General features: G+C 43.5%; 1 protein-coding gene across 3 annotated transcripts in view; it reads left to right on the forward strand.

The window, feature by feature from the left end:
• The window catches only part of RGL1 (ral guanine nucleotide dissociation stimulator like 1), a 211,255-nt gene that overhangs the window by 86,587 nt on the left and 98,574 nt on the right, over positions 1 to 26,094 (forward strand). Inside the window, exons 1-2 of one of the 3 annotated variants that reach the window (XM_019738786.3) lie at positions 13,152 to 13,386; positions 14,358 to 14,468. The exons of 1 other annotated variant lie outside the window; for it this stretch is intronic. In XM_019738786.3, coding sequence (XP_019594345.3) covers positions 13,360 to 13,386; positions 14,358 to 14,468 — 138 coding nt within the window. In that variant the 5' untranslated portion in view covers positions 13,152 to 13,359. Of the gene's footprint in view, positions 1 to 13,151; positions 13,387 to 14,357; positions 14,469 to 26,094 lie in introns of those variants that run through there. One more of the 3 variants, XM_019738703.3, reaches the window with a different exon arrangement.

A 26,094-nucleotide genomic window follows, 5' to 3' on the forward strand; every position in this document is an offset into this window, starting at 1 on the left:
CATGATTAATTTCACCACTTTTTTTCCTTATTTTTTAAATGTGACTTCTAAAAAAGTTACAATTGCGTAAGTGGCTCACACGATACTTCTATGGGGGCAGTGCTGCTCTAATCCTTTCTCCCTATCAGTCAGATCTTTTTAAAATGCAAGTCTTCTCATGTAACTTTGGTTTTGTGAAACCTTTCAATGGTCTCCATTGCCCTAGGATAAAGTCCAGATTCTTTATCATGGGCTCCCAAGCTCTTTGTAATCCTACCCCTTACCTCATCTCTCAACAACCCCTTCCCCCCGTAAGCATCCTTGAGGCATATCAAACTATATTCAGTGCAGTCCGTGCAATTGCTTTGTTCTGTTTGGCATCCATGTTCACGCCATCCTTTTTCCTGAACTGAGCATTCCTTCTCCTTTTCATCTGCCAACGTTTGCTTCCCATTAAAGTCTCAGCATTAGACATCCCTGACTCCCGGACGCTGGATTCGGTGCCTCTTCTTGATGCTGGGGCTCCGCCATGGGCCTGCTCCATCATCGCAACCTCACATTCTTTGTGAGGCCCTATTGACTCATCTCTCTCCTCCCTAGACTGTAAGTTCTCTGAAAGCAAGGAGTCCGCATTAATCCCCACAGCATGCCCAGCGCCTAGTACAACCCGGGAGCACGATGGCTGCCTGTGTGATTGTACAAACGAACGAATGGGGCCATTGAGCCAGGCAGTACAAACCTGAACCAGGACAGTGGCACTAGGAATGAAAAGGACAAGTCACATAGGAAAGAGCCAGTAAGGACACAGTTCTTTTTCTTTTCTTTTCTATTGTTTTAATTAGGGAACAGTGTGTTTCTCCTGGGCCCATCAGCTCCAAGTCAAGTCGTTGTCCTTCAGTCTAGTTGTGTGTGTGGGTGTGTGAGGGTGCAGCCCACCATCCCAAGTGGGAATTGAACTGGCAACCTTGCTGCCAAGAGCTTGCTCTCCAACCAACTGAGCCATCCGGCCGCCCTAGGACGGACATAATTCTTGAGAGCTGGCAGCTGTGTGATTGCACCTCTAAGTACTAATGGGCATGAAGAACTAATATACTTCATCAGGTACCCCAAAATCCTAAATAATATGAATGAGAGCAAAGATAACAATAAATGTTCTAAGAACAAAAATGTGTTCTTTTGAAAGCAATGTGCCATTTGGAGTCAAAACACTTGGGTTCAAACTTGGCCCCAGCATTTACATTGTCTTTGTAGTCTTGACATTTCAGTTTCTTGGGTCATAAAATGAGAGTAATACATTTACTTTTGGGGTCGTTGTGTGGATTGATGGGACTAATATATGTAGAATCACTCTGTAAACTGCAAAGTGACAGAAAGCGTTAGTGATTACCCCTGCAAAAATGTCTATACCTGCAAACAGGTGATAGCCAAGCTGTAGTAACTAAATTGAACATAATCCTGACCTACCCCAAGGGATTTCAATCTCAAACAAACCAGCTTAGCACAGAGGAACTTGGACAGTCTACACTGGGTGAAGTTACATATTTTTATCAGTATGACTCATGGAATCCTCTGGAGAGAGAGTCAACAAGCAGCATAGTGGGTATGAGCCCAGGTGGTGTGGTTGGGCTGGGCTGCCTCCTTCCCTCTGCCTGGTCTGTGAGGACCTCACATTTGACCTCTAAGCTTGGGCTCTAAGCTCCCTCTGCTTGGACTGCGCTCTCCTTTGCTCCCGCCCTGTTTCCCGAAACCCTTTCCCTACTGCCTTGAAATTCTATTCATACTTCAAGCCTCCTTCAGGTGGCTCACAGCGTTTAGTATCTCTAAACTTGCTTTCCATTCCCCTCCCCCCCTAAAAAAAGAGGTCCCACTGTCTGATCTTCTTTCTCATTCCCTGACTGGGGACAGCACTAGCTATCCCCAAGTATTTCCAAGGTGGGACTTAAAAGAGGCCCATCTATCCGGTCTGTATTCCTGCCCCCGACATGTGCCAGACTGTCACCTGGCATGTGTAGGTGACACCTGCATTCTGATTTGGAATTTAGAGTCTGGATGGCTCCACAGAAGCCCACAATGATACCCCTCCTTCTTGCCTGCTTACTTTGTTCATTCCCTTGTTTGCCTCCCTTACTGTGGATCCAGGATCAGTACGTGCAATTCAGTGCCTTACACATAGTATGTGTTCTGTTAAAGTCATTAAAATGGTTATTTATTTACCTGAGCCTTCACAGAGGATTAGTTAAGGGATTATGGGATTACATAAAAGAAAGCAAAAGCATACCTCAAGTTTCCAAGGGACATACATCCAGTTAGTGTATTATACTATTAAGACAAATTAGTGCTGAAAAGGGGAGGTTAATGGCATTACTTCTTTTTTGGGAAAAAATGTACAGCCGATTCCCAATGACTACGTAAGGATGTGAAAGTCGGACAGTGAAGAAGACTGATAGCAAAAACTGATTCATTTGACGTGTTAGAGGAGAGTTCTAGAAAGATGAACAAGTGGGCCGTGGAACAAATTAAGCCTGAAATATCACTGGAGGCAAAAATGACAAAACTGAAGCTGTCCTATTTCAGACACATCATGAGAAGGCAGGGTCCTTTGAAAAAGACAATGATGCTGGGAAAAACAGAAGGCAGCAGGAGAAGAGGAAGGCCAACTGTGAGATTGACTGACTCCACAGCGGAAGCCACAGGTATGAGTCCGCAGGAGCTGAGTAGGCCTGTGAGGACAGGACACTGTGATGTCACTCACTCATTCACAGGGCCACCAGGAGTCGGAGCTGACTCAACAACACACAAGACACACACCAGCCTGTTGGGTACATTTTGTGAACTTGTGCGCCGTGCCTAGGAGTCTGTTCAGTCTGTGATCCTTCTAAGTTCTGGTCCTTCCATCTATTGCTTTCCCTCCCCCATCCTCTTCCTCCACCATTTCTAATTCCCTCTCATCTTTCAGACCTCACCATAGAGGTCATTTTCTCTGGGAAGCATCCCTGAATCTTACAGCCTCAGCCTGTACGCGTATATTCCAATAGCAACCCTTTTCTCAGCGTTTCTCATCCTGTAATGCGTGTGTTTTGTCTTTTTCTACCTCTACTCTGTTAACATCATGAGGCAGGTACCCCAAGTGCCTTGTCAAAAGTTATTTCTGCAATGCCTCGCACAGTGCTTGATAAAGTGGACACTCAGCAAATATTCATTGCATGCATGAGTTAATAAGTAGGTAGAGGAATCTTTTTCCGAGCCTAGAACAATTTCAGAATCAGAGTACATCAGAGTAAATCTTAGAATATTATGATCTAGACTTTGGCTAAGTGACTCTCTTACCTCTACTGACTTCTGTTTGATTAATAGTTAACAGGTGTGTTAACTGGGATATAGGTTTGGCTGCTTATAATGGAGAGAGCCAATTTTACAATTTAAACAAGAAAGAATTCTATTTCTCTCACACAAAATGGTCCAGAATAAGCAGCCCAGGACTGGTATGGCAGCTCCGTTCTATGAGATAATAGTTACAGCCAGACATTTTCTACATATCCTGGGCTCCACTACCCTGTTAGGAAACGCTTGTCCATGTGGTTAATTGTCACAGCAAAATCCTAGCAGGTCCAGTTTTGTCTTGGAATCCTTGGAACCTACACCCAAAGTGAATTTAATTTCTTTTTGGTACCTGGGACTGATTCTAGGACCTTCTGGACCTTCTTAGGGCATGTTGAGTCTGCTATGGATTTATAGAACTTATGAATTGAGAGATTTTTCATTGATTTCCCAGTCCCCATTTTACCTCCAAGCTCTTTCATGTGGGGAACACCAAAAACTCAGCCCGAGTTGGGTATGTATGCCAAGGATGCCAGTTGGTCCTCATGCTAAGCTCATCAACTGAGGGTGGTGTGGCTTCTGCAGGTACAGGACATGCTAACTTCACAGCCGGGCATCCTGGCAAGTTCCAGGAGAGGCATCCCTTTGAATAATGTTAAGCATATTACCTGTGTGGCTATAAGAAAAAATGTATTACTTTTTTTGTTCTAAGGTTGCCATATGCCTTATGATTGCACCGTCATTTCTTTACAATGCCTGTCTGTTGGGTTTATGTGATGCTGGAGAGAAGTCATTAGATTTTATGATTAAGATTTGAGATGAAGGTCAATCTACTCTATCTTTTCTCCCTTTCCACAACACACACACACACACACACACACACACACACACACCACCCAATACTCCAGCTCCCACCACCCCAAACTCCCCTTTCCACAACACACACACACACACACACACATACACACACACACACACACACACACACTATTCCTGCGGAAGAGGGGAGAAAAACCAGGGTAGGAGTGAGAGCTGAATGCACTTTCCATAGCAGAGCTATTTGCCTAACTAGAAGAAGCTGAATAAACCAAGTAAGGACGCCTTCCCTTCTCCTGCCCCAAACTAAACACATTTTTCATTCTATAGACCTCACTTCAATGTCTTAGACAAAACAGGATCAGTAGGGCTTAGCATGAGTTGATTCTGCAAGTTTAACAGGAAAATAAAAAGAACCAAAGATCTGCCTAAATTTGTTGCTGGCAAAGGCAATAGATGAGATATTTTCTGATTTTTTAAGACATTATCTAATTGATATACAATCCTCAGTCAACTCTCTAAAGTGGCAAAATTCACCTTTCTTTGTGTTTTGTGTGTCTCTGTGTGAGTAGTGATCAATATTTGAAGCATTTTGGTTAATTATTGTTAAAATTACAGTTCCATTATATATATTTTTCTTTTCTTTCCACCTTCTCAAAACTTCTCCTTTAAGGCAGAAACTTTCCATTCTTGGTTTCATCCAAAAGACAAATATTTCTGGGAAAACATTGAGTTTAAGCTATTCAGCAATTCTGGTGTTATGTAACTGACCACACTTAGACTTTCAATTAACTTTGGTTACATTTTATTGAAGAGTGTCATAGAATAGAATAACTGGTCACAATTTTTTTAAAAAACTTTTGTATGCTTTTAAACAGGGGACATCCTCTTGAAATACGTGTAACATCTTGTGATAATGATAGAAAATAAATCTCTTATCATTCAAAGTATTCTAAAGTCCACTGCCAGTATTCCAAGACTGATTTTAGTGCGTTTGAGAATTTTTAATCGCATGAGCTTTCCTTTCAGCGTAGTTTCCATAACTCAAGCCCTCGTGTTCTTCTTCCCCTCATGCTCTTCTTTCTCTCTGCTTATTTTTGTTTGGTCTTCTTCGGTTGTGGGTGCATCTTGAGACTGTTTAGAGTGTTTCTCTTCCACTGAGGAGGAATCATATGATTCATGGTTTCAAACAACTTCCTGGACTATATCTCAACTTTCTTCATTCTTAACTATAACTCACTTTCTTCATTTCTGGTCTTTATCTTTCTTTCCTATCACTTTTCAATATCTCTATTTTCTTTCTGCCCAGAACTGAACAGATCGTTTTTTTCCCCAAAGCAGAGAGTCCTTCCCTTTTCTCTTTACTGTCATGTCCCCACTACTATCCCATTGTCCCAGTCTTAAAACCTTGCAGGGTTCTTTCTTTCCCCTCTCATATACTTGCAGCATGCTGCCTGTCATCACGTTGCAACATTAATTTTCCCAAAATATCACCCAGATTCATTTCATTATTTCAAAAGACTTACGTTGTCTCAGCCTAGGTGTTAATTATTTGGCATGTCCATTACTCTAATAGCTTCCTCTCTGCATTGCTTTCTTCCCTCTAGGCTAACCTATGGACAAGTATTAGAATCGTCTCCTTCACAGCCTGTTTTGTCATTTCAGTTTCCTCTGAAGAAAAATTCAAGAATCTCCACAATCAGCTACTTTATCCAAACATCACTTCCCCACTTATACGAGTCACTTCTCCAACCAAATATCATCCTTCGAACCTGCCATCCTCTTCACTGGAGGACCCCCTCTCTTCCTCCCAGTCCATGTTTCTCTTTTTCTTCAAATGTAGTAGTTGGCACAGTCTTAATGAAAACTGTAGTTATCGGCAAGTCCGTTAAGAATGAGAGCCTGCGGACCGATTTTCTCAGTGTCCTCTCAGTGACACATCGCTCAGTCTGTTCTGCCCTCTTAACCTGCATTTACTGATTGTGGCTTCGTAAAGCCATTTCTCATTTATTCCCTTTATGTGCTTTCTCTGCTTTTAGAGTACAAGCATCTTCAAGGCAGAGACAATATTGAGTGATTTATTTATATCACCCAGCAATAATTACTAAGCACTTACTGAATTTACAGCATGGCCTTTATCTACATATTTACCAATAGATCGATCAAATAGTTATTGAACATCTATCATGTGCCAGGCACTGTGTGAGGTACTAGAACACAGTGAGGAGAAAAAGCTGACATTTCCTCTGCCTTCCTGGAGTTTGGGGGAAATAGACATTTATCAAATAACCACACAATTGAGTGTAAAATTACAACTGTGATAGAGCTGCAAAGAGAGGGACATGGCGCCATGAGAGCACATCATAGGGGATTTAATCCAGGTGGGAGAAATGAGGGAAGGATGTCCCCAAAAGGGAGAATCACACGTGTGAAAGCTCTGTGATGGGGGTGGGGAAGATGTGTTCAAGACTATTGCTACTACCACTACTACTAAACAGCTCTGAATAGTAACCACGGTGTGGATACTGTGAGGACTATCTTATTTAATTCCCGCTATGAACCAATGAGGAAGGTGTTTGTAGCCCTATTTTTTATAGGCTTAGAGACATTAAACATCTCGCCTCAGAGAGAAGTGATGCTTCTAGGACCCAATTCTAGGTGTCTCTGCCTGCAGAGCCATCACTTTTAGCCACTATGTTATAGCAGTTCTAACTTATTTGGATTTTCAGTGCCATTTCAATACCATTAGTATGGAAAAGGGAGGTTCCTTTAGCTCTGAAACAAGATATGAATTGGCTAACTGCCCAGAAAGTCCTTCCATAATCTTGGTCAAAGTCCTTCATGGCATCAGGTCACCCATCTCCCATTTTTGCAGAATGTATTATTATATATCACACAGACCTGGCATTATGTTTGAGCTGATTATTGTATGTTTCAACCATGTGAACAAACTTCTAGCTGTCCTTTCCTTTTATGAAATCTATAATTAGATGAGGAATAATGCTTAGTTAGCTCAAGTAACACATAGTATTCCAGTAACCAACTTCCTCCTCAGGGAGCAGCATCAACCATTAAGAGTAACCGCCAATAATTGGTAAATTATTTGTTGAAAAACTTGTCATCATGACCAGAGGAGTCCTCTGCCTCTGGCCCGCCATCTGTCGAGTGCTATTTGTTTATGTTTCTTCTATCTCCACTTTCTACCCCCGAGGGCAGCCTCTTCTTTAGTTGTAGTAGCTGCATCTAAAATTGGCTTATAAGTTGCTTGCCTAATAGGAGAACCTAATAACAGAGCATTGAGAATTTTAATGTATACCTTTTAGTATCTCTGTGATAATTAATAAAATCACTTTGGGACCTCAGAAAATGAAAGCAACTGTCTACTGCTTAGTAGAGTGTTCAGACGACTCTTCATCTTTAACCAAGCATGACTGGCTCTTTACCCTTTGCAAGGCAAGGTTGAAAGTTCAAGCAAAGAGTAGGTGAATAGGGCAACCCCGGTTAGCAGAGCTAGAAACAACCATAGCAGGATGCCCAGCCGATAGTGGGAAGCTGACCATGAAGCGTATCAGTGAGCAACACAGCCCACAAGTCAGTCTGAAGAATAGAGAGAAGCATGTCTCTATTCTGGGATGTTGAAAGGACGACGTTGTTTGCATTTTGATAATTCTTTGATATTGTTAGGGGAAAGAGTCAAGAAGTAACAGATTTACTTGCCTATGTCCTCCCCCAAAAGTCTTGTTAGAGACCTACATATAGCTGAAGGTATAGTTTAAGAATAAAATGTTGCGAAATGGCCATGACCAATTCCATTCAAAAGTGGGAAAGGTTTTCAAACTTGTCTGTTTAGGTAAGGCTGTGGGCTTGTAGAGGCAACAAGCACGCAACAGTCCTGAGGGATGGCAGGAGAGTCCTGACCCCTCACTTATTTAGCTTTCTTCCATGGCTGCTGTGGCTGTTGTTGCTATTATTGTGACTATCATTGCTCTCTTAGGACTGTTTTCCTCTAAACTTTTCACTGGGCGTAGGACATTATAGGCCAGCATTGAATTTGAGGGCAAGATGGAGGCCTTCCCATTTCTTACCACCCTATGCTGATATTGCCATCTTCAAGACAAGTTTATCACTCTTTATTTCCCAGCACAATGTCTGTTATATTTGCACTGCCCTTACTTTCCTGTCATGTAGTACAATCTATTACCCAGCAAACATGTAAAGAACATGCAGATTGCAAACCAAAAGCAGAACATGAATACAGAATCACATTAAAGGGAAAGCGTGTGGGGGTAGGAGATTCATTTTTATTCAACTCCTATGTCCCAAGTACTTTATTTGGTGCTTTGTATAGTATTCTATTAGATGTTTCATATGGGGTAGTTAATTTAACACTCATGATAAGCATGAAAGGAACCACATGAGGACACTAAGAGTATGAGAAGTGAGGGTCAGACTTGGTTGACAAGTCTTCTGGAGCAGGGATGCAAACCCTGGCTCTCAGATGCGAAATGTCCCATCATTTACCCAGGTACATAAATATTATTCCATGTCACTCTGCATATATAAGTATACTCTGTCATAATTTTAATATTTTTCACTTTTCTTGTAGCCAGAGAGGAAGAATAAAATCTAGTGAAGTGTGGTGTCAGAGAGGCCAGTGAGTGAGTAAATGAATGAATGAAGTATATAAACTACATATTTCCACTTCTAGAAAGATTTTTGAAGGAATCTGTACACCAGCTGCTTACCAGCTCTCCATGTATTGGCTCTGGTGAAACGGTAAAGCAAGATTTTTTTTTTTTCTCTCCAGTGTGGGGTTCTTCCATAGCTCTTCCCTCTTTTCTGTTATATCCTAGGAATCTTCTATTGCTACTATCAGTGACCACCAAATATGGCAGTATAAAACTATTACTATTCCTAGCAACATCGTAATGCTTTAAGTAGAGCTCTTTTTTGGTCTTCTCCCCTCCCGCAACTTTAACACAATTTTTAGTGTACAGTACCTTATTGTTAGCTATTAGCACAAAGTTGTACAGATTTCTACAACTTTTTCATCTTGCATAATTGAAACTTGATACACAATGAACAGCAACTCTCTATTCCCCTTTCCCCCGGCCCCTGGCAACCACCATTGTACTTTCTGCTTCTCTGAGTTTGACTACTGTAGATACATAAGTGGACTCATGCAATGTGCTGTCCTTCTGTGACTGTCTTATTGCACTTAGCATAATGTCCTCAAGTTTCATCCATGTTGTTGCATATGATGGGAAGTATTTTTCTTAAGGCCAAATAATATTCCATTTTATGTATCTACCACGTTTTCTTTGTCCATTCATCCATTCATGGACAGTTAAGATTGTTTCCATATCTTGGCTATTCCGAATAGTGCTGTAAAGATCCATGGGAGCACTTAGATCTCTTTGAAATCCTGATTTCAATTCATTTGGATATTTACCCAAAAGTGGGATTGCTGGAGCATATGTTCTATTTTGAACTTATTGATCAACCTCCATACTGTTCTCTATAGTGGCCGCACCAATTACATTCTTACCAACATTATGCAAAGGGTCCCTTTTCTCCACATCCTTGCCATTTTTTTTTAAATCCTAACAAATCTGAGGTGATATCTCATTGTGTATTGATTTGCATTTCCCTTATGATTAGTAATGTTGAGCACCTTTCCATATATCTGTTGGCCATTTGTATTTCTTCTTTAGAGAAATGTTTATTCCTTTGCCCATTTTAAAATTCAGTTATTTGTTTTTTTGCTATTGAGTTGTAGGAGTTCCTTATATATAATGGATATTAACTCCTTATCAGATTTGTTGTTCGCAAAGATTTTATTCCCATACCACAGGTTGCCATTTCACTCTGTTAATGGTTTCCTTGGCTGTGCAGAAGATTTTTTTGTTTGATGTAGTTTTCTTGCTTGTCTATTTTTGTTTTTGTTGCGTGTGCTTTTGGTGTTATATCCATGAAATCATTGCTAAGACCAATGTTATGAATCTTTTCCCTGTGTATTCTTCTAGGAGTTTTACAGTTTCAGGTCATATGTTTAAGTCTTCAATCCATTTTGAATTAATTTTTGTGTATGGTGTAAGACAAGTGTCCAATTTAATTCTTTTGCATGTGGATATCCAAGTTTTCCATCACCATTTGTTGAAGAGACTGTCTTTTCCCCATTGTGTATTCTTGGCCCCTTTGTCGAAGATCAGTTGACTGTATACACGTGGGTTTATTTTTGAGCTCTCTATTAGATTCCACTGGTCTATATGTTTGTCTTTATGCCAGTTCCATACTGTTTGGGTTACTATAGCTTTGTATTATAATATGTTTTGAAATCAGACCTCCAGCTTTGTTCTTCTTTATTAAGGTTGCTTTGACTATGTGGTGTCCTTTGTGGTTCTGTATGAATTTTAGGATTGTTTTCTATTTCTGTAAAAAATGCTATTAGAATTTTGATAGGAACTGCATTGAGTCTGTGGATTGCTTTGGGTAGTGTGGACATTTTAACAATATTAAGTCTTCCAATCCATGAACATGGGATGTCTTTCCATATTTTTGCGTCACCACTGCCCCCAAAACCTGTTAGAACTAATAAATGAATTCAGTAAAGTTGCAGGATACAAAATCAATACATAAAAATCAGTTGCATTTCAATACACTAACAATGAGTAATCCAAAAATGAAATTAAGGAAATAATACCATTTATAATAGCATCAAATAGAATAAAATACTTGATAATAAACTTAACCAAGGAGATCAAAGACTTGTACACTGAAAACTGTAAAACATTACTGATCTCCTTTTAACAAAATTGACCTGTCCTTTTAGGACCATGCTAGGTCATGGGTAGGCTAATCTGGTAAGTAAATTCAAATTTAGTTATAAATGGCTTATTGGTTTATCCTTCCCACATATTGACCAGGCATATTTTAACCCTAAGGTGTGTGTAATAGTACTGGCTGAGCTCCCTGCAGGTGAAATATTTTTAAATAAATATCTAAAAAATTGTAAACTGCAACACTTGATCGCACTATCTAGCATAAAACCAGCCCCTTTTTTTGGATCAGCATTTGGACAAAATCACCTATATTATCAGGTATAAACACAAGTAGTTATTCTTGGAAAAGCTCTCTGAAATTATAATGTAATTCAGTGAGAAGACATCATCTGAGATTTTCCCACACGGAATACATACACAACTTTTCAGTGAGTCTGGGAAAATATAGTTTGGGGGGAAGTGCAATAATAAGGGAATGGAACTTTTTTTGATCACTTGCCATGTGTTAGATGATTTGCAATTACATCCCACTTAATCCCTTTTCAGACTCTGTGAGGTAGATATTTGTCCCATTTTGCAGATAAGGAAATTAAAACTCAGGGTAGTAGCTCCCACGCTCACTCAATATAAACGTGGATTTGAGCTGGATCTGCTCAAAGCCAGTTCTTTTCCCTTTGCACGCCAGGTGGCCAGCCAGCGAATTGGTGGGATAGAGAGAAGGGTGCTGAGATCTGAAACGCGAGTGGGGCCTTATGAATTATAAGCTGCCCTGTCCAGGAAGGCCTCCTGGGAGGGACGCAGCCGAACAAACTGCTTGGAAAATTTTCAGTAATTTCCAAATTTACTGCCAAAAATCAGGTGAAAGTTATGAAATGAATTATATGGGCCGCTGAACTGTCCTCTGGTGCATTTTGTCGTCTTCACGATCACTGACCAGGTGGGCCTGGGGGCCTGAGGGTGGCTTCAGAAACAGGGAGGTAGGACTTCTGCACGATTCTCCCCTGACACTGGGGACACTGTGTCTTGGTGGCCACAGGAGGATCTGGTCAGCCTCTCTCCACGGCTACTGAGCTCCACAGGTTCTAGTTGTGTGAGAACATGGGTGAGTGACTTCAAGATGTTCTCAAGTGTCCAGAGATCCTTTTGTTTTTCCTTGATGCACTCTCAGTGCCATCTATTCTGCTCTCCTGGGAACATCTGTACACTTGATTCTGCAGCTTTTCAACTCATGATATATTTATTATTATCCACAGCCCACCTTATGCCTTAACCTGGCAATTAGTGAGAGGCCTCTAAAAAAAAAGAAAGGCGATTAAATTCATGTAGGGGTGAATAGTATAAAAGACACGAGCCCTAAAGGTTTTGTCATTGGCATGGAATTCTGTCACGTGCCAAAGTTTGATTATAGTATCATCTGGTATCTCGCTGTTGATTTATTAAAACTGGATCTAAAAATGGTTATAATCTTTTGTCCTGAGAGCAGATCTTTCTGTTCTGACAAAACTCCCTCTGGCAGTCTCCTCATGAATGGCTTTCCCCTATGGTTAGTATCCTGCTGTGTCCCTACAGACAGCTGGAGATGGTGACAAGTCACAAAGACTCAGGGACCCTCCAGGGCCACTGACCATCCACTTTCCAAGCTGTCGGTCCGTCCCAGCAAAAGCCCTTTCCTGCTCTGTCCCCCGCCTTCCCACAATGGCCGGTCACTGTTGGAAGAATCTTATCCTAACGTGTGGTAGGAAGAAGTCCAGCTGACGGGTGGGGTGCTGCGGCGGGAGAGAGTGCAGACCCCGGGCATGGGTTCTGGAATATCCTTCGAGCAATTCGTTTTTGTCCTAATGAAAAACTTCCTGGCTTCTAGGATTGCTCCTCTCATTGGGGTCGCTCCGATTTAATCACAATCTAGTAACAGGCAGATACTCGACGTTTTTCTGACCCTTTCCTCCCATGCTTTTCGCACTCCCCCGTCTCCGTGTCCCCCTTTTCTTTCTTTTAGCGAAGGAAGAAGACATACAACTGCTAACCTCCATACCACATCCGAGTTTTTTTTTCTTTTTCTTTTTCTGGCACCTGGTGACCATCAGGGAAACCTGATCGACTTGAAAGGGTTGTGTCCCCGATCACCTCCGGAGTGGGAGAAATTATTTCCCCCTAACTTTATCCATGGGATTTAAGAAAGGGAGCGTGCGCTCCCAAGCGCAAACAGGAAAGCCTTACATCACGGAGCGGCGTGGGGAGGAGTCTGTGGCGCCCTCGCTCGCTGCTCGCTCGCTGCGCTCCCTTTGTGGCCCGAGTCGCGCGCACCGGCGGCAGCGGGGGCAGCGCGGCGCGTGTCTGTGCTGCGAGCGCGGCGGCCGCGCGGGCCGGGGGCCGGGGGCGTCGCGGGCTGAGCCCCGCAGGGAGCGCGTTGGCCTGGGAGCAGGGCGCATCATGCCGCGGCCCCGTACGGAAGGGAACACTGAGAATGAAATTGCTTTGGCAAGCTAAAATGGTAACGAGCCCTCTCTGCCTTCTCCCAAGGCTTCTCCGGTGGGGAATCTTCTCCCGCTTTCTCTGGGCGTGTTTTGGACTCTCTCGGCGTGAACGGAGCAATCCGATCCCCAACTTGTGAGCTAAAGCTTTCTCCCTCTGCTTTGTGTGCCTTGCTCGCTGCGTGTCTTCTCCCTTCCAGCGATGCCCACCTTCTCCGCAATTGCCTTTGGTGTGTCTGGGGCAGATGTAGGACCGGAAAGGAGAACTTTCAAGGGAAAAGAACTGTTCGTCTGCGCGGACCGCGGAGCGCTTCTGTGTCCCAGCGGCTCCAACGCCAAGTTTAGCCGGGGACGTGGAAATCCAGGGAGTCCGTGTACACACCTTCTACTTGCTTTTCCTGCACTTGCCAGATGATTTTATGGAAATGAAAACTTTCCACCCCCTGCTAACTTTCTGGGTCCCCAAACGATAAGAGGAGAAAAAGACATGGGAAGCGTTTGACTTCTAAAGGACGGAGGACTTGGCATTTTAAATGATTGTTTGTGTCTGAGTTTAAAAGGCAGTTTGCTCAAATATCTGAGCCACTTATAAAAGTGCAAACCTTTTCTGCCAATGAATTAGTTTTCCTTTCACTTAAGGAGGAAAACTTAATCAGGACTAAACCACAGTTTGTTTTTTTCTGAGAAAGAAAAAAAAAAGATTAAAAAAAAATCCTATTTAAGATACGTGAGCGAGTCTAGGAAAAATAACTAAATGGAAAAGTCCGGGGATTCTGATACCACAGGAAAGGGCTGGGGGCCAAGAAAATCTCAGCATTCCCTTTATCACAGTGTGTCTTGTATTGCTCTGATTGTAATATTTATTTTGAACAGCCCATCTTGTGCCCTGAGTGCTGGGTAAGCAGCAAAGCAGCTGGGACAGATTGTGGTTAGCAGAGAGGGGAAAAAAAAACACACTTTTTTTCTTTCTCTTTATCCCATCCCTTGGCAGAGCTCGATTCAGGACTGGGGTGAAGAGGTAGAGGAAGGAGCTGTTTACCATGTCACCCTGAAAAGAGTCCAGATTCAACAGGCTGCCAATAAAGGAGCAAGATGGCTAGGGGTGAGTAAAGCTGGAGAGATTGTGAACTTTGGAGTTCCAGTGTGTGTTGTTCTGTGAATATCATTATTATTTAGCAGAGGCACGCTCTCCCCCCCCCCCCCCTTCGCTTTTGGCCTCAGAAAGGAAACTGCCAATGACCCAGTATTTGCACTAGCTGTACAGGTCTGTTTTGGTACTTAATGTTTTCCACAGCATCTTCCCTAGGTTCGTCAATAATTCAGAACCTCTTAGAAACATCTTGAGGTATCTGGCTAGTAGAGTGGGGGTGGAAGGGCAGAAGGTGACACAGAGTCACGGGACCGGAAAGCAGCAGTCTGAGACACAAGAGCCACAAGCAGCTTTGCCCAGATGGCACCCTTTTCTCTCCTGGTCCTCCCCCTGCTGATGCCAGCAGCCCCAGTTCTACTCCTGCACGTTTATGAAGTATCCAGAATGCTCAGGGTGCAGACCATTTCAAATCTGCTTCCTGGGGGAGGTGGCACATTTCCCACTGTCACCTCCTTTCTGCGGCCCTTGGCCTGTGAGGAGGCAGATGTGTGCTCGGTGTCCATGGCTTCACACGTAGAGTGCACAGAGTAGAGTGCTGGGCCTTTGGAGAAACGCTGCCTCCACAGGCAAGATTTTTTTCTGAGATTCTTACACGTTATCGCCTAATAGATCCTTCAGCACATCCCAAAGAGAGGGGATGCGGAGAAATGGAAAGCTTGGTGGCAGGATCATTACCTGAGCAAACACGGACATGTGGAAGAACAAAGGAATTCTTGATCTGGAGATAGAAGTAATCCTCAGAGGGAGCAGGGAGAGGTGACACAGAGAGCCTTGCGAAAGAAAGTAATGGTCGGCTGAATAGAGGGGATGCATGTGGTTTCCCAGGCCCTATTCTAGCCACACTCAGGCTTCATAGCAATGAAGATTGTACCCTTGCATCAGTCTTAACTGCCTTTGGGTTTCAGAACATTCTGAGTGTTTGGAGAAGCATTCAAAGGTGGGGTATGAAGGAGGACAGGAAACAAAACTGCTCAGGGCTTCCCAGGAAGACCAGAGGCAACATGGGACCTGTGACTCCTAGAAGTTAAGGCAGGATGGCCAGCAGCAGTGAGTTCTTCTGCCACAGGCCTGCTGCTTTGCCGACACAGGCCTTCATGGCGTGAGCTGCCCAAGCTGGTTCAACTCAGGTCTTTCCTGCTCCGTCCTTTGGGCCGAGGTCCCAAAGTACAGAGTAAATTGTTAGTAAATTGTTAGGCCCCATCTGCAGGTGTGGCCTGATCTGAGGTCTTCACCGAACAGGTAGGTACCTTACTCAGAATATGATTCTAAAATGAGGTGCCTCACCAGTAAGCCAGATAGGGAAAGCAGCACGACAATTCTGACAGGTCATCACTTTGTTTCTGGTGGTTGTGTCTATATGCATTTTATTTAAACGTGGTGTTGATGTGGCTTGGACTGCCCGGATATTTCAAAATGATTCATAGGTTCTGAACCAGCTGCCTTCAAAAGCGTTGTTGCGTTTTCTGATGCTGGGTTGTTCCTCTCTTTCTAACAAGACTGATGTTGCTTGGGTGACAGTTTTAGTTTTTAGCCAAACACAATAGCAGTGAATGAGTAAGTCATGGGGAAATGGAGGGGTTGCCGCTGTCGGCCCCAAACACACAACTTATGGTTCATTTAGATGTTCACAGTTATTTAGTAATTCTCACGGACAGTTCTGTTCACTGGGCTCCACTTCTCTCCCCCCTCTTCCAGTGCTTTCAGATTTATACAGAGTGTAGAGTTAGTCCATCCAAGATTTAGCAATAGAGCTGAGCTATTGAGACGGAGGATAACGTGAAAAGATTGCTTCTAGCTGGTGGAGGAATCTGTCCCTTCCCTCTCATTTCAACAAAGCGTGATTTGCTGCTACCGCCCCAGTCCTCAAGAGCGCCTCTTAGGAACTCGCCACCTCTGATCCTGCTCTTTTTTTTGTCTTAGGTGTGCTGTGGGGAAGGTCTGTTTTTGTCCTTGGAAATTCCAGACTTAATTAAATGTGACTCAACCCACTGAGCCATAGCAATTGCAAAACCTTTCTCTTTAGGATTCCAGTGGCTTCTCCATATTTGTTTCCCTACATTCCAGTAACCCTTTCAGAATACTTCAAAGCAACCAGTTTTAGAGTGAACTAGAGACTGAGGTGACGACAACCTTCTGGAGAAGGTGGTACCCTGATTATCTCTTTTTTCCCCCCCTGCATGAGGAAACTAAGGCCCAGAGAGGTTAAATGGTTTGACAGGCTCACACAGCTAGCAGGTGGTGGAGGCTAGATTCAAACCCAGACGATTAATTCCTTGCTGTCAGGAACTGCCTGGGACCTTAGGCTGTTTCCCGAGTAGTGGAAGAGAATGAGAAGAGGCAGGATGCTTATGGTGTACTTGCCCTAGACATTGCACCTGGTCTAGGAGTTGAGTGATGCAGCCATCTTTTAGTTACAGTTTGAATGATACCTTGAGCTACAGGTTGAGATATTTGTTGCGAAGATGTGGATCTTATTGATAAGCTCCCTGTTTTGGATGCATGAAGTGTGGCATACCAGAGATACGTACAAGGTTACGCAGCACTTGAGGGTGAGCAGAGCTCTCATTGCATGTCTGTAAGACTTGTTCAAAAAGCCTCAAAGACTGACTACAATTTTGGTATTTTCTAGTCCTCAGACCTCAAAACAACTAAGATTCAATTTTGGGAAGGATAGCAAATTGATTACACGTCCTTAGGGCATTCTATTTTGTTTGTTAAATTTTGTGTTCCGTTGATCTTTTGAAGTAACCCCCTCTCCCCTCCCCGCCCTCCCACCCTACTTTGGTTGTAAAATATACAACTAAGTATGGCCCAGGCGGGGTTTACTTATATATGCAGCTGCGGCTTTGCCCATTGACAGTGAGGTTATGTTGGACAACTTTGAAAAACCAAATATTTTTGAAATACTGACCCAGTTTTCCCTTTGCATTAACGTCTTAGACGGGGATAATTTTACTGGGCTATAGCCCGCAAAGAAAAATGGCTCCAGTTATGTCAGCATCATAAAATCTCAGGATTGGAGGAGTCATTAAAAATTAATTTCACCCAACCATTCAGTTAGCTTATAGAATGTCCAGTGATTTCTGGAAGGGCAAATGGTCAAAACTTACTGTTTTTCTTTGGTCACAGCATTGTGGTTATACATTGACAAGACATGTAGAAGTGACGTAAGAAAATAGCAATATTTTCTGGAAGCAGAAAGTGCACCATTTTAGGAAGAATACCCAAATGGACAAAAGAAAAGGTTCTGTTAGAGAAGAGGCATTGGTGTCAAGCCAGTTCTGCTCTCTTCAGAATAGGACAGACACAGGGTCCAGAAAAATATGTCAAACCTGAGGTAAGTTCAGATGGGGGATATTTGCTTCACAAGCAGGATAGGTAGGGCTGGGTCACCTCTGCAAGGTTTGTGGGGAGTGGAATGGTCAGTGGAGAGTCACGTGGCTTTTCTCAGTTGCACTTTTTTGTGGTTATGTGGTCCGTGTGGTGGGGGCCCAGTACCTCCCTTCCCTACGTCCCATATTTATCACACTATCTCCCAAATAGGCTCTTGCTGGGAGGCTGGTAAAGACAGTGGAATAGGACAGGAGAAAACAAAATATCTTCAGGAAAAAAAGGAACTAGAAAGCTGTCGTAGAACCCAGCATTTAGGGTGACTTGTGGCCAGTCCGTGGTTATATGGGGGCAGTGGTATGATAATCCCTTGTCACATCTGGATCGAGACGTTGATTCTCACTTGGACACACTATTTGGATTGACTCCAACTGGTGTTCTGGTGGTTTTGCTGTCTGTATGGACTTCAAATGGCCTACAGTTCCTCAAGTTTTCAACTAACTTCACTTCGAGAAAGCTTCTCTGATTTCCCAAGTCCGGAGGAGGTATCCCTTCTGTGTGTTCCGGAAGCATTCTCCATCTCTCTGTCATGCATTTACCTCACTCTGTTGTAATAGCCTATTTGTTTGTTTCTGTCCCCCACTAGTCTGTCAGCTTGGTGAAGTGGGAACTGTGGCCACTTAGTTGACTTTATCCCTTTTTGGGAGACTAATATTGTCTTGGTAAATGTGAGTGTGTGGTTGTGCCTCGTTTAAAACAAAATCAGCACGAAGCCGTTAGCTTATAAAGAAGAGGAGGGGAGTGTGGGAGTGAGAAAAATCAATTACTTAATGATTACAGCTATTTTACATCCTTTCGGGAACAAAGCAGGGCACAAACAATGGTAGTGATTATTCATTTTTACAAAAAAAGAAGTCACGGTAGTGAAGTAGCTAGAGAGTTCTCCAGTGCCTTCTAAAAGCAAGAGGTCCGCTTGTACTTGTCTTATTGCTGAATGTTGAAGAAAGAAAGGCAGTACATGAGTTAAAGAGTGTTGGCGAGCATTGTAATTATGTGTGGTTGGAAAGCTCAGGAGCAGGATTTTAGAACTGTAAGGAGATAAGCCCTAGAGGAGCCTTTAGTTTATAGTTGGCCATCCTTGGTTTCATCGAGGAGAACTGGCCCTTGGGTTGCATTATTCTTGTCTCTGGGAATGTTTAATTTAGGCTTTAGAAAGTAAATTTCAAAAGTTAGTAACCTAACCATCTGTAAATGAACCAATTGGTATGATTCATTTTGACCTTGGGAACATGTTTCTAAAGTAATCCAATATGGTAGCCTACACCAATCAAGAAAATAACAGTAAATTTCAGTTCTCTGAGCTAGTTGCGTCTTTTCACTGTTTTCAAAACCTGTTGGGATCTGTGTAAGGAATATGTAGCATGTTATCAAGAATATCCACTTCAGTTCATCCGTCCAGGGGACATCTAATCAAGTTCAAAATACATGTCTACCCCCAGCGAATACATAACAGCATAAATGTAAGAGGCACCTTAACTCCTTATACTTAAAGTATACATTCTGGTAAATCAATGTTATAAGCATATTTCATTCCTATTTCCATGAAATTATAAAGAAAAAGTTTCTTGGAGTCTTAAATTTAGGAAGAACAGGAGACCAATAGGTAAATACTGTACCTTTCTCCTAATACTTGGCACTTAGCTGGCATTTGTCACTTTCCTGTCCTCCTTATTTTAGTTTCCTTTGTTCACGGCATTTGTTTCTTTTTATGCTTCCCCTTCTAAATAATCAGAGTCTTACAGTGACTGTCTTATACATCTTATATGAACACATGCAGTGATAAGCTAAAATCAGTAAAACATTTAACTGTCTACCATGGTATACTTTTTATGGAACAAAATATATATATTTCTGTAAGCAAAGCAAGGACGTTATGGTAAAAAGGGGGAAGATGCTAAGTGTTGCCTCATTCCATTCGAGAAACTCAGCTAGCTAGTGTCTAGTTTGCTGGTGGGTGTGGCTATCTGTACAGAGTTGGGTTGGAGTCTGGCGTTTCTGGGTCATTTGCTAGTAAACACATCTGGTGTGAACTCCCTCAGTACTGCTGTGTGTCTCTCTGAATCTGTATGATTCTGTCATCTGTCTGTGAGTTTGCTATCCTCACTTTCGATAGCATTCATTTATTCGTCAAAAGCCTCCTTTGTGCCAGACCCCATGTTCAATCTTGGGACTCCAGAGTAAAAGTAAACACCCCTTGTTCTTAAAGAATATACGGGTAGGAAGGGAGAGAGAAATGTGAACTAATTCCAGTATATTGTGGTAAGTGTGATCGGTGCTATATGAGCCGTCTGCACTGTGAGCTCTGGGGAGAGGCATGTAAATCAGATGGGAACGGGGGCGTGGGCACTCCAGGAAGGCTGCAAGGAAGAGGGGGCCCTTTAGTGGTGAGTTGACAGATGAGTAGGAGTTGAATGAGGGTGTGTGGGGCACCGGGATGGGGATTTCAGGGAGAGAGCACAGCGTGGGAGAAAGCATGGGGGCTGGACATGAGACCACTGTGTGGGGCCCAGCATGGGAAGAAGGAAGGATGCCTGGTGGGAAAGTGACAGGAAAAGAGGCTGGAGAGAAAGGCGGGAGCCATGTCCCTGAGAACCTGGTGTGCTGAGCTGTGGGGTTCGCTCTGTCCTGAATGCTAGGGCAGCCATTGAAGGGCTGGAGGCAGAGTGGCATGGTCAGATTTGCCTTTTAGAAAGATGACTGACAGCTGAGGGCTGGATGCACTGGGATGAGGGGCTGGGGAGGAGGCTACCATGGTAATGAAGTGAGGAAAGGGATGAGGGCCTCCGCGGAAGGACAAAGACGGTGGGAAGGAAGAGCGATGGGAGTGGGGGGAGGAGGCCTGGCACCTGGTTCCAAGGAGCAGGTCAAAAGCCCCTGGCTTTCTGGGTTCAGCAGCATTTCCTTCTCACTGGGTGCAATGTCCTGAGGACTTCAGGCCAGGCTTCCTCTGTATACACACTAGCAAATGCCTCCCTGCTTGTCAGACGCCCTGCAAAATAACCAGACCTGGCATGTCTGATGTGTCATCAGATTCCAGGCGACTTGGAAGAACTGGCGGTTTCTTTTCCTTCCTTCCTTCCTTCCCTCCCTCCTTCCTTCCTTCCTTCCTTCCTTCCGTCTGTCCTTCCTTCCTTCCTTCCTTCCTTCCTTCCTTCCTTCCTTCCTTCCTTCCTTCCTTCCTTCCTTCCTTCCTTCTTTCCTTCCTTCGTCTTCTATTTCCCTACAAACTAAACAAATTGAATCTGGAGGCATGGAGAGAGAATAAATATGGAACCCACAGGATTGTGATTACAGAGTTGTATTTTAGACAACAGCAGTTAAACTTATAATTGTGTTGTTAGGGACATGAGAAATTTTATGGTTAGGTGTCCCCGTCTTTCTCCCTCCCCTACTCAATGTCTCTAAATCCTGACACTTTATCCTGCTGCTGCATCACTGCTCTTGGGGGCTCACCCGGATTGCTAACTCCACTCGTTTTATAAAAGAAAAAACTTGCACGATCTAATGCTTCCCTAGTTTACTGCTACTACAATCTCAATCTCCTCACTCACACACACACACACACGCACACGACCTAAATTAAAATTTCACATTTTATTTTTCAGGTTTTGGTGCATCTTGGTAATGTCACTCCTTGGCTTTTTCTACATAATTGATTAAAGCGTGATCAGTCTTCAGTTTAAAAAGGAATAGAAATAAAGGGAGGGAGGGAGGGAGGAACGGAGGAACGAACTAAGAAAGGAAGGACCAGCTACAACATTAGGTACAGGTCAGCCCCTTGGAGGACGCTCAGGTAGCCCTGTGCAGAGAGTCATGCTGTTTACCACCGATCCTTGTGGCTTCATGTTGCAGAAATACTAGTGCGTTTTCCCTGACTTGCCTGTGTGTTGTGTTCCGATGACTGGCCTTTCTACCGTGGTTCCTCAACGCCATCTTCTCCTTTACGTCACGCAGTGTCTGACTTTTCTAAGAGTAATACTGGGGGTGGTTGGGGTGGGATGGTGTGTTGTTGGTGGTTTCATGATTTTTCTTCAGCCTCATAGACTCCTTACCCTACATTTCCTAGCATTTAAATGCTTGTGCCATCTGTGGTCCATTCATTTGAATTCGTTACTCTTATCCCATGTGTACTCCCCCAGATGTTTTCTGTGTGTGTGCTCTTTTCAGCAAGGAATTGGGCAATTCAATTCTTTCCTTTATTTTGTTTCCTGCTGATTTAAATACCCATTTTCATCTTTTATAAAAGTGAAGCCAAGGTGAAGACCGTCCAGTTTCATAATTCTAAAGATAATTTGAAGGCCCAAAACAAGTGTTTTCTGCTAAAAGTAGGATGTCTTATCATATCAACCGTGGCTCTTTGTGACCTTCTTGCTAGTAACTCCTACTGATGTGTCACTTTCATGCCCATAACTTCTGTCACCTCTGGTGATGAAGCTAGAATCTGTGGGCAGTTTTTAATTACAGAACATTTAATGGACGTAGGTAAAAATAATTGAAACTGGATTAGACATTGGCTAAAAATAAAATGCTTTATTAAAGTCATGACTTTTCCAATTAAAATCGCAACACTTGAAATTGTTTATCGAGATAAGTGATGCTCCTAAATAGAAACATCAGGAAATCAGAAGCATTTGGGTAGTTTGTGAAGTACAGGGAAAAGATTTGCTATTTTCTGTCTTAATTACCCAACGCAATGAACGTATCTATTTTACAAATGACTTTAGCCAAGTATTAGCAGGACCCAGAGCCACCAAACCCTCGCTGGAGAGTTAGACCTCAGTTGGGGCCTTTGCAGGAGCTGATACCTCCTGGTCGCTCTTCCTTTTCCAGGGGTGTTTCCAGCAAGAGCCCCAGTTGAGGGAGGGAACCCAGTGCAGTGGTCGAGAGGCTGTGCTTTAGAGCCAGGCAGACCTGAATACAAGACTCACGTCTGCCACATGTGAGCTTGTGGGGTTGAATTCCGATGTTACGTAACCTCTCTAAGCCTGAGTTCCTCACCTATGAAGGGAGGGTAATAGCAGTACCTTCCGGACAGAATTACTGTGAGGTGTGAAGGCGTTACGTATGGAAGGTGCTTGCCGCAGTGCCCAGGATATGGTGGGCACCCACTCACTGAGTGATGGGCTCTCATCAGGACCCCACTTTTGAGCCCTGCCATGGAACCTTGTAAAGGCGGGGGTGCCTTCCTTTCATGCACCCCCTGAAGCTTGTGTGTAAACCAGATTGCTCGATTAAGAAACAGTGTCAGCAAGACTTTAAGGCATCTTGCTGGTATCAGTCTCCCATTTTGCATATCTGGGAGGATGGGCCATGGCAGGGTTTAGAAGTAACATCTACTGCTGAGTTTTCTCTGTCTGGCTGCCTGTACAGTGAAAGACAAGTTATCACATGGGCTCCAGTATTTCGCATGTCAAATTCCTCAGTTTTCCGATAGAGTTAATTTGTTCTTATTTTTATGCTTTTAAAAACACTTTACTACTTATCAATGAGCCATATTCTGTCTTCTGTATTTGCTATTTGTGACTGAAAAATGGGAGGTTAGGAAACAATTCTTCTAAAAATTGCCCAGTAAGCATTATGCTCGTCATTCTTCACTGGGCATAATTTAGGATGTTAGCAAATTGTGCTTGTATAACTTTAATCATAACCGTAACCATACCCATAACTTTCAAATTCTGGATTAAACTGCTTATGTTAAAGTAAAGGTAACATTTCTCACTGTGTCACACGATGATCATCTAATGCAAAACTCGAGCCCCAAACTAGGACCTGGCTGACTTGGTCCTGAGGTCATGACTTTCAGAATGTCACATGACTTTTAAGTCGTCAGTTTTCTCATCTGTGAAATGGGGATAATACTTAGCTTTTCCTTCTGCCTCTGGATTTGGTGAGGACCATGTGAGTTAATGTCTATAAAAGTACTTTTTTTTTTTTTTTTTTTAGATTTTATTGTGGAAGGTGAACAGGACTTTATTGGGGAACAGTGTGTACATCCAGGCCTTTTTTCCAAGTCAAGTTGTTGTCCTTTCAATCTTAGTTGTGGAGGGTGCCGTTCAGCTTCAAGTTGTTGTTCTTTCAGTCTTAGTTGTGGAGGGCGCAGCTTAGCTCCAGTTGCCGTTTTTTTCTAGTTGCAGGGGGCGCCGCCCATCATCCCTTGTGGGACTCCAGTAGTTGAACCGGCAACCTTGTGGTTGAGAGCCCACTGGCCCATGTGGAAATCGAACCGGCAGCCTTCAGAGTTAGGAGCATGGAGCTCTAACCACCTGAGCCACGGGGCCAGCCCTATAAAAGTACTTTTTAATATGTATATCTTTATACAAATGTAAGGATATTCTTATTGTTGTTATTTAACCTGAGGCTTTCTTTTGTTTCTCTCTCCTTACCATCTAAGTGCTGGATGGTCTGTTCATTAGTCCCGCCTTTCTCTCCTCATCCCACAGTCCATCTTCTCTTTATTTATTTTTCTTCCCACTTGCTGATTGCCTAAGGATGTCTTCATGTTCAGCAAGGAGCAGCGTTTCTCTGCCACCACCATTGTCACCGCTGGTTTTCTAGGTGCATTGAAAATGCAGACGAGGCTTCTCTCTACAGGTTGGCTATGGGGAAAAGCCCCCCACATTCGCAGCGTTCTAAAGGCAGGTGATGCAGTGAATACCTTGCATATGAAAACTCGCTCCTTTCTCTTTCTCATTCTCTCCAATATGGTTTCTTTTTGAGAGGATCGCTCTTGGATTCTCTCTGCTGCTTCCTTCTTTCTAGTACTTTTAATTTGTTGCAGAGAAGGATGGTAAAGTTAACACACCAAGGAATGGAAAGTGCTTCCAGCCTTCCAGAGCTGTTGGAAAAGCAAAGCTTGGTTTGGGGCCAAATCCTGATGTGGGACTTGAACTCGTGACCTAATGCCAGAGGCAAGAATGTTGCCAGCTGACCCATACTGACCTTCGTAAGATGTAGGCATCTGCCAGCCTTCCTTTGAGTAGTCCCATTGTTGCTTTCTGTGTTTTCTTTTCTTTCAGTCTTTTCCTACCACGCTCCTGGCTTCCCTGTTAGGAATTGAATGTTAGTTTTAAAGATCTATTTTTCTCACTGTCTTTCCGTTTGCTTATTACAGTTGCTTCCTTCTTGCTTTCCATTTGTCCTGGGTGAGTTCCTTTTTTTGTTCCTGTTCCTTCCTGTCCTTCATCTGGATTAAAAATAGTCTCCAGGGCCTCTGGCTGTTTGCCCACGAATCTGACCTTCCTTCTATTCGTATAGGGTCCCCCTGAGTGTCTTAAGGTCCTGTCCTGCTCTCTTAAGATACTCGAATCCCTGCATCCTTTGCCGGCTATTTGCGCCTGTTTTCGGCTGGCTTATGGGGCTCACTGTCCCTTGGACTCAGAGCTGTAACTGGAAATTAAATCTCTTGTACAAAGAGACTAAGTGATTTGCTCACGTCACGTGTTACTGACAGCCACTGAATTGTGTCTGCGTCTGCTGACCCTGTGTGGTGCTAAAGCAGATGGAACACTTATACACTGGCTCCAGGGGCGTGTGTTCACCATCATGTTTGCACAGCGGGGCCCCAGGCCCCAGCTTTCATCCAGCACGCTGCTGTGGGTGTGCTGGAGGGACCTGTAGCCCTCCTGCTCTCACAGCGGTGCTTCTCAGGGAGCTGAAGTCCGCTACAGTGTTTCTTCATGAACATTCTTTGGCTAGAGTTGGAGGATTATGATATCCTTCACCAAAATGACTTTCTAGCCAATGTTAACCTAGGCAATCCACGCATGAGTGTCTGCTTGAGGGACAAAGGCTTGTAAAACTTGAGATGACCGGGCAGAAAGAGCTGATGGCAGCAGCTCTGGGTTCAGCCTCTAGCCCTCTCCTGCTTAGAGTTATAGCCGAAGGATTGATGATACTCCTCTATGTGGCAGAAGAAGGTTTGAAAGGTTTCCTTCCTTCCGTCTGCGCCTCCGCTCCCTGTGTGGTTATGTCTCTAGAAAGAGAACTAGCCCGAGTCTCAGCCGAGAACCCAGAGCTGTGGATTTCATGAATCACAATGAGTGAAATCCATGTTCATGTGCAGCTCTGACTGTCTCGTGTCACTGCTGATGCCATTGTATCAGCCTGCAGTGCTTTTCTGCTCACTGACTGACTGGTGAACTCCTACTTACCTTTCAAGTCCCAGCTCAAATGTCATCTTTACTCGTCT

Source organism: Rhinolophus sinicus, chromosome 11, assembly GCF_057876585.1.
Source record: "Rhinolophus sinicus isolate RSI-liver-muscle chromosome 11, RSI-T2T, whole genome shotgun sequence".
Lineage (NCBI taxonomy): Eukaryota > Metazoa > Chordata > Mammalia > Chiroptera > Rhinolophidae > Rhinolophus > Rhinolophus sinicus.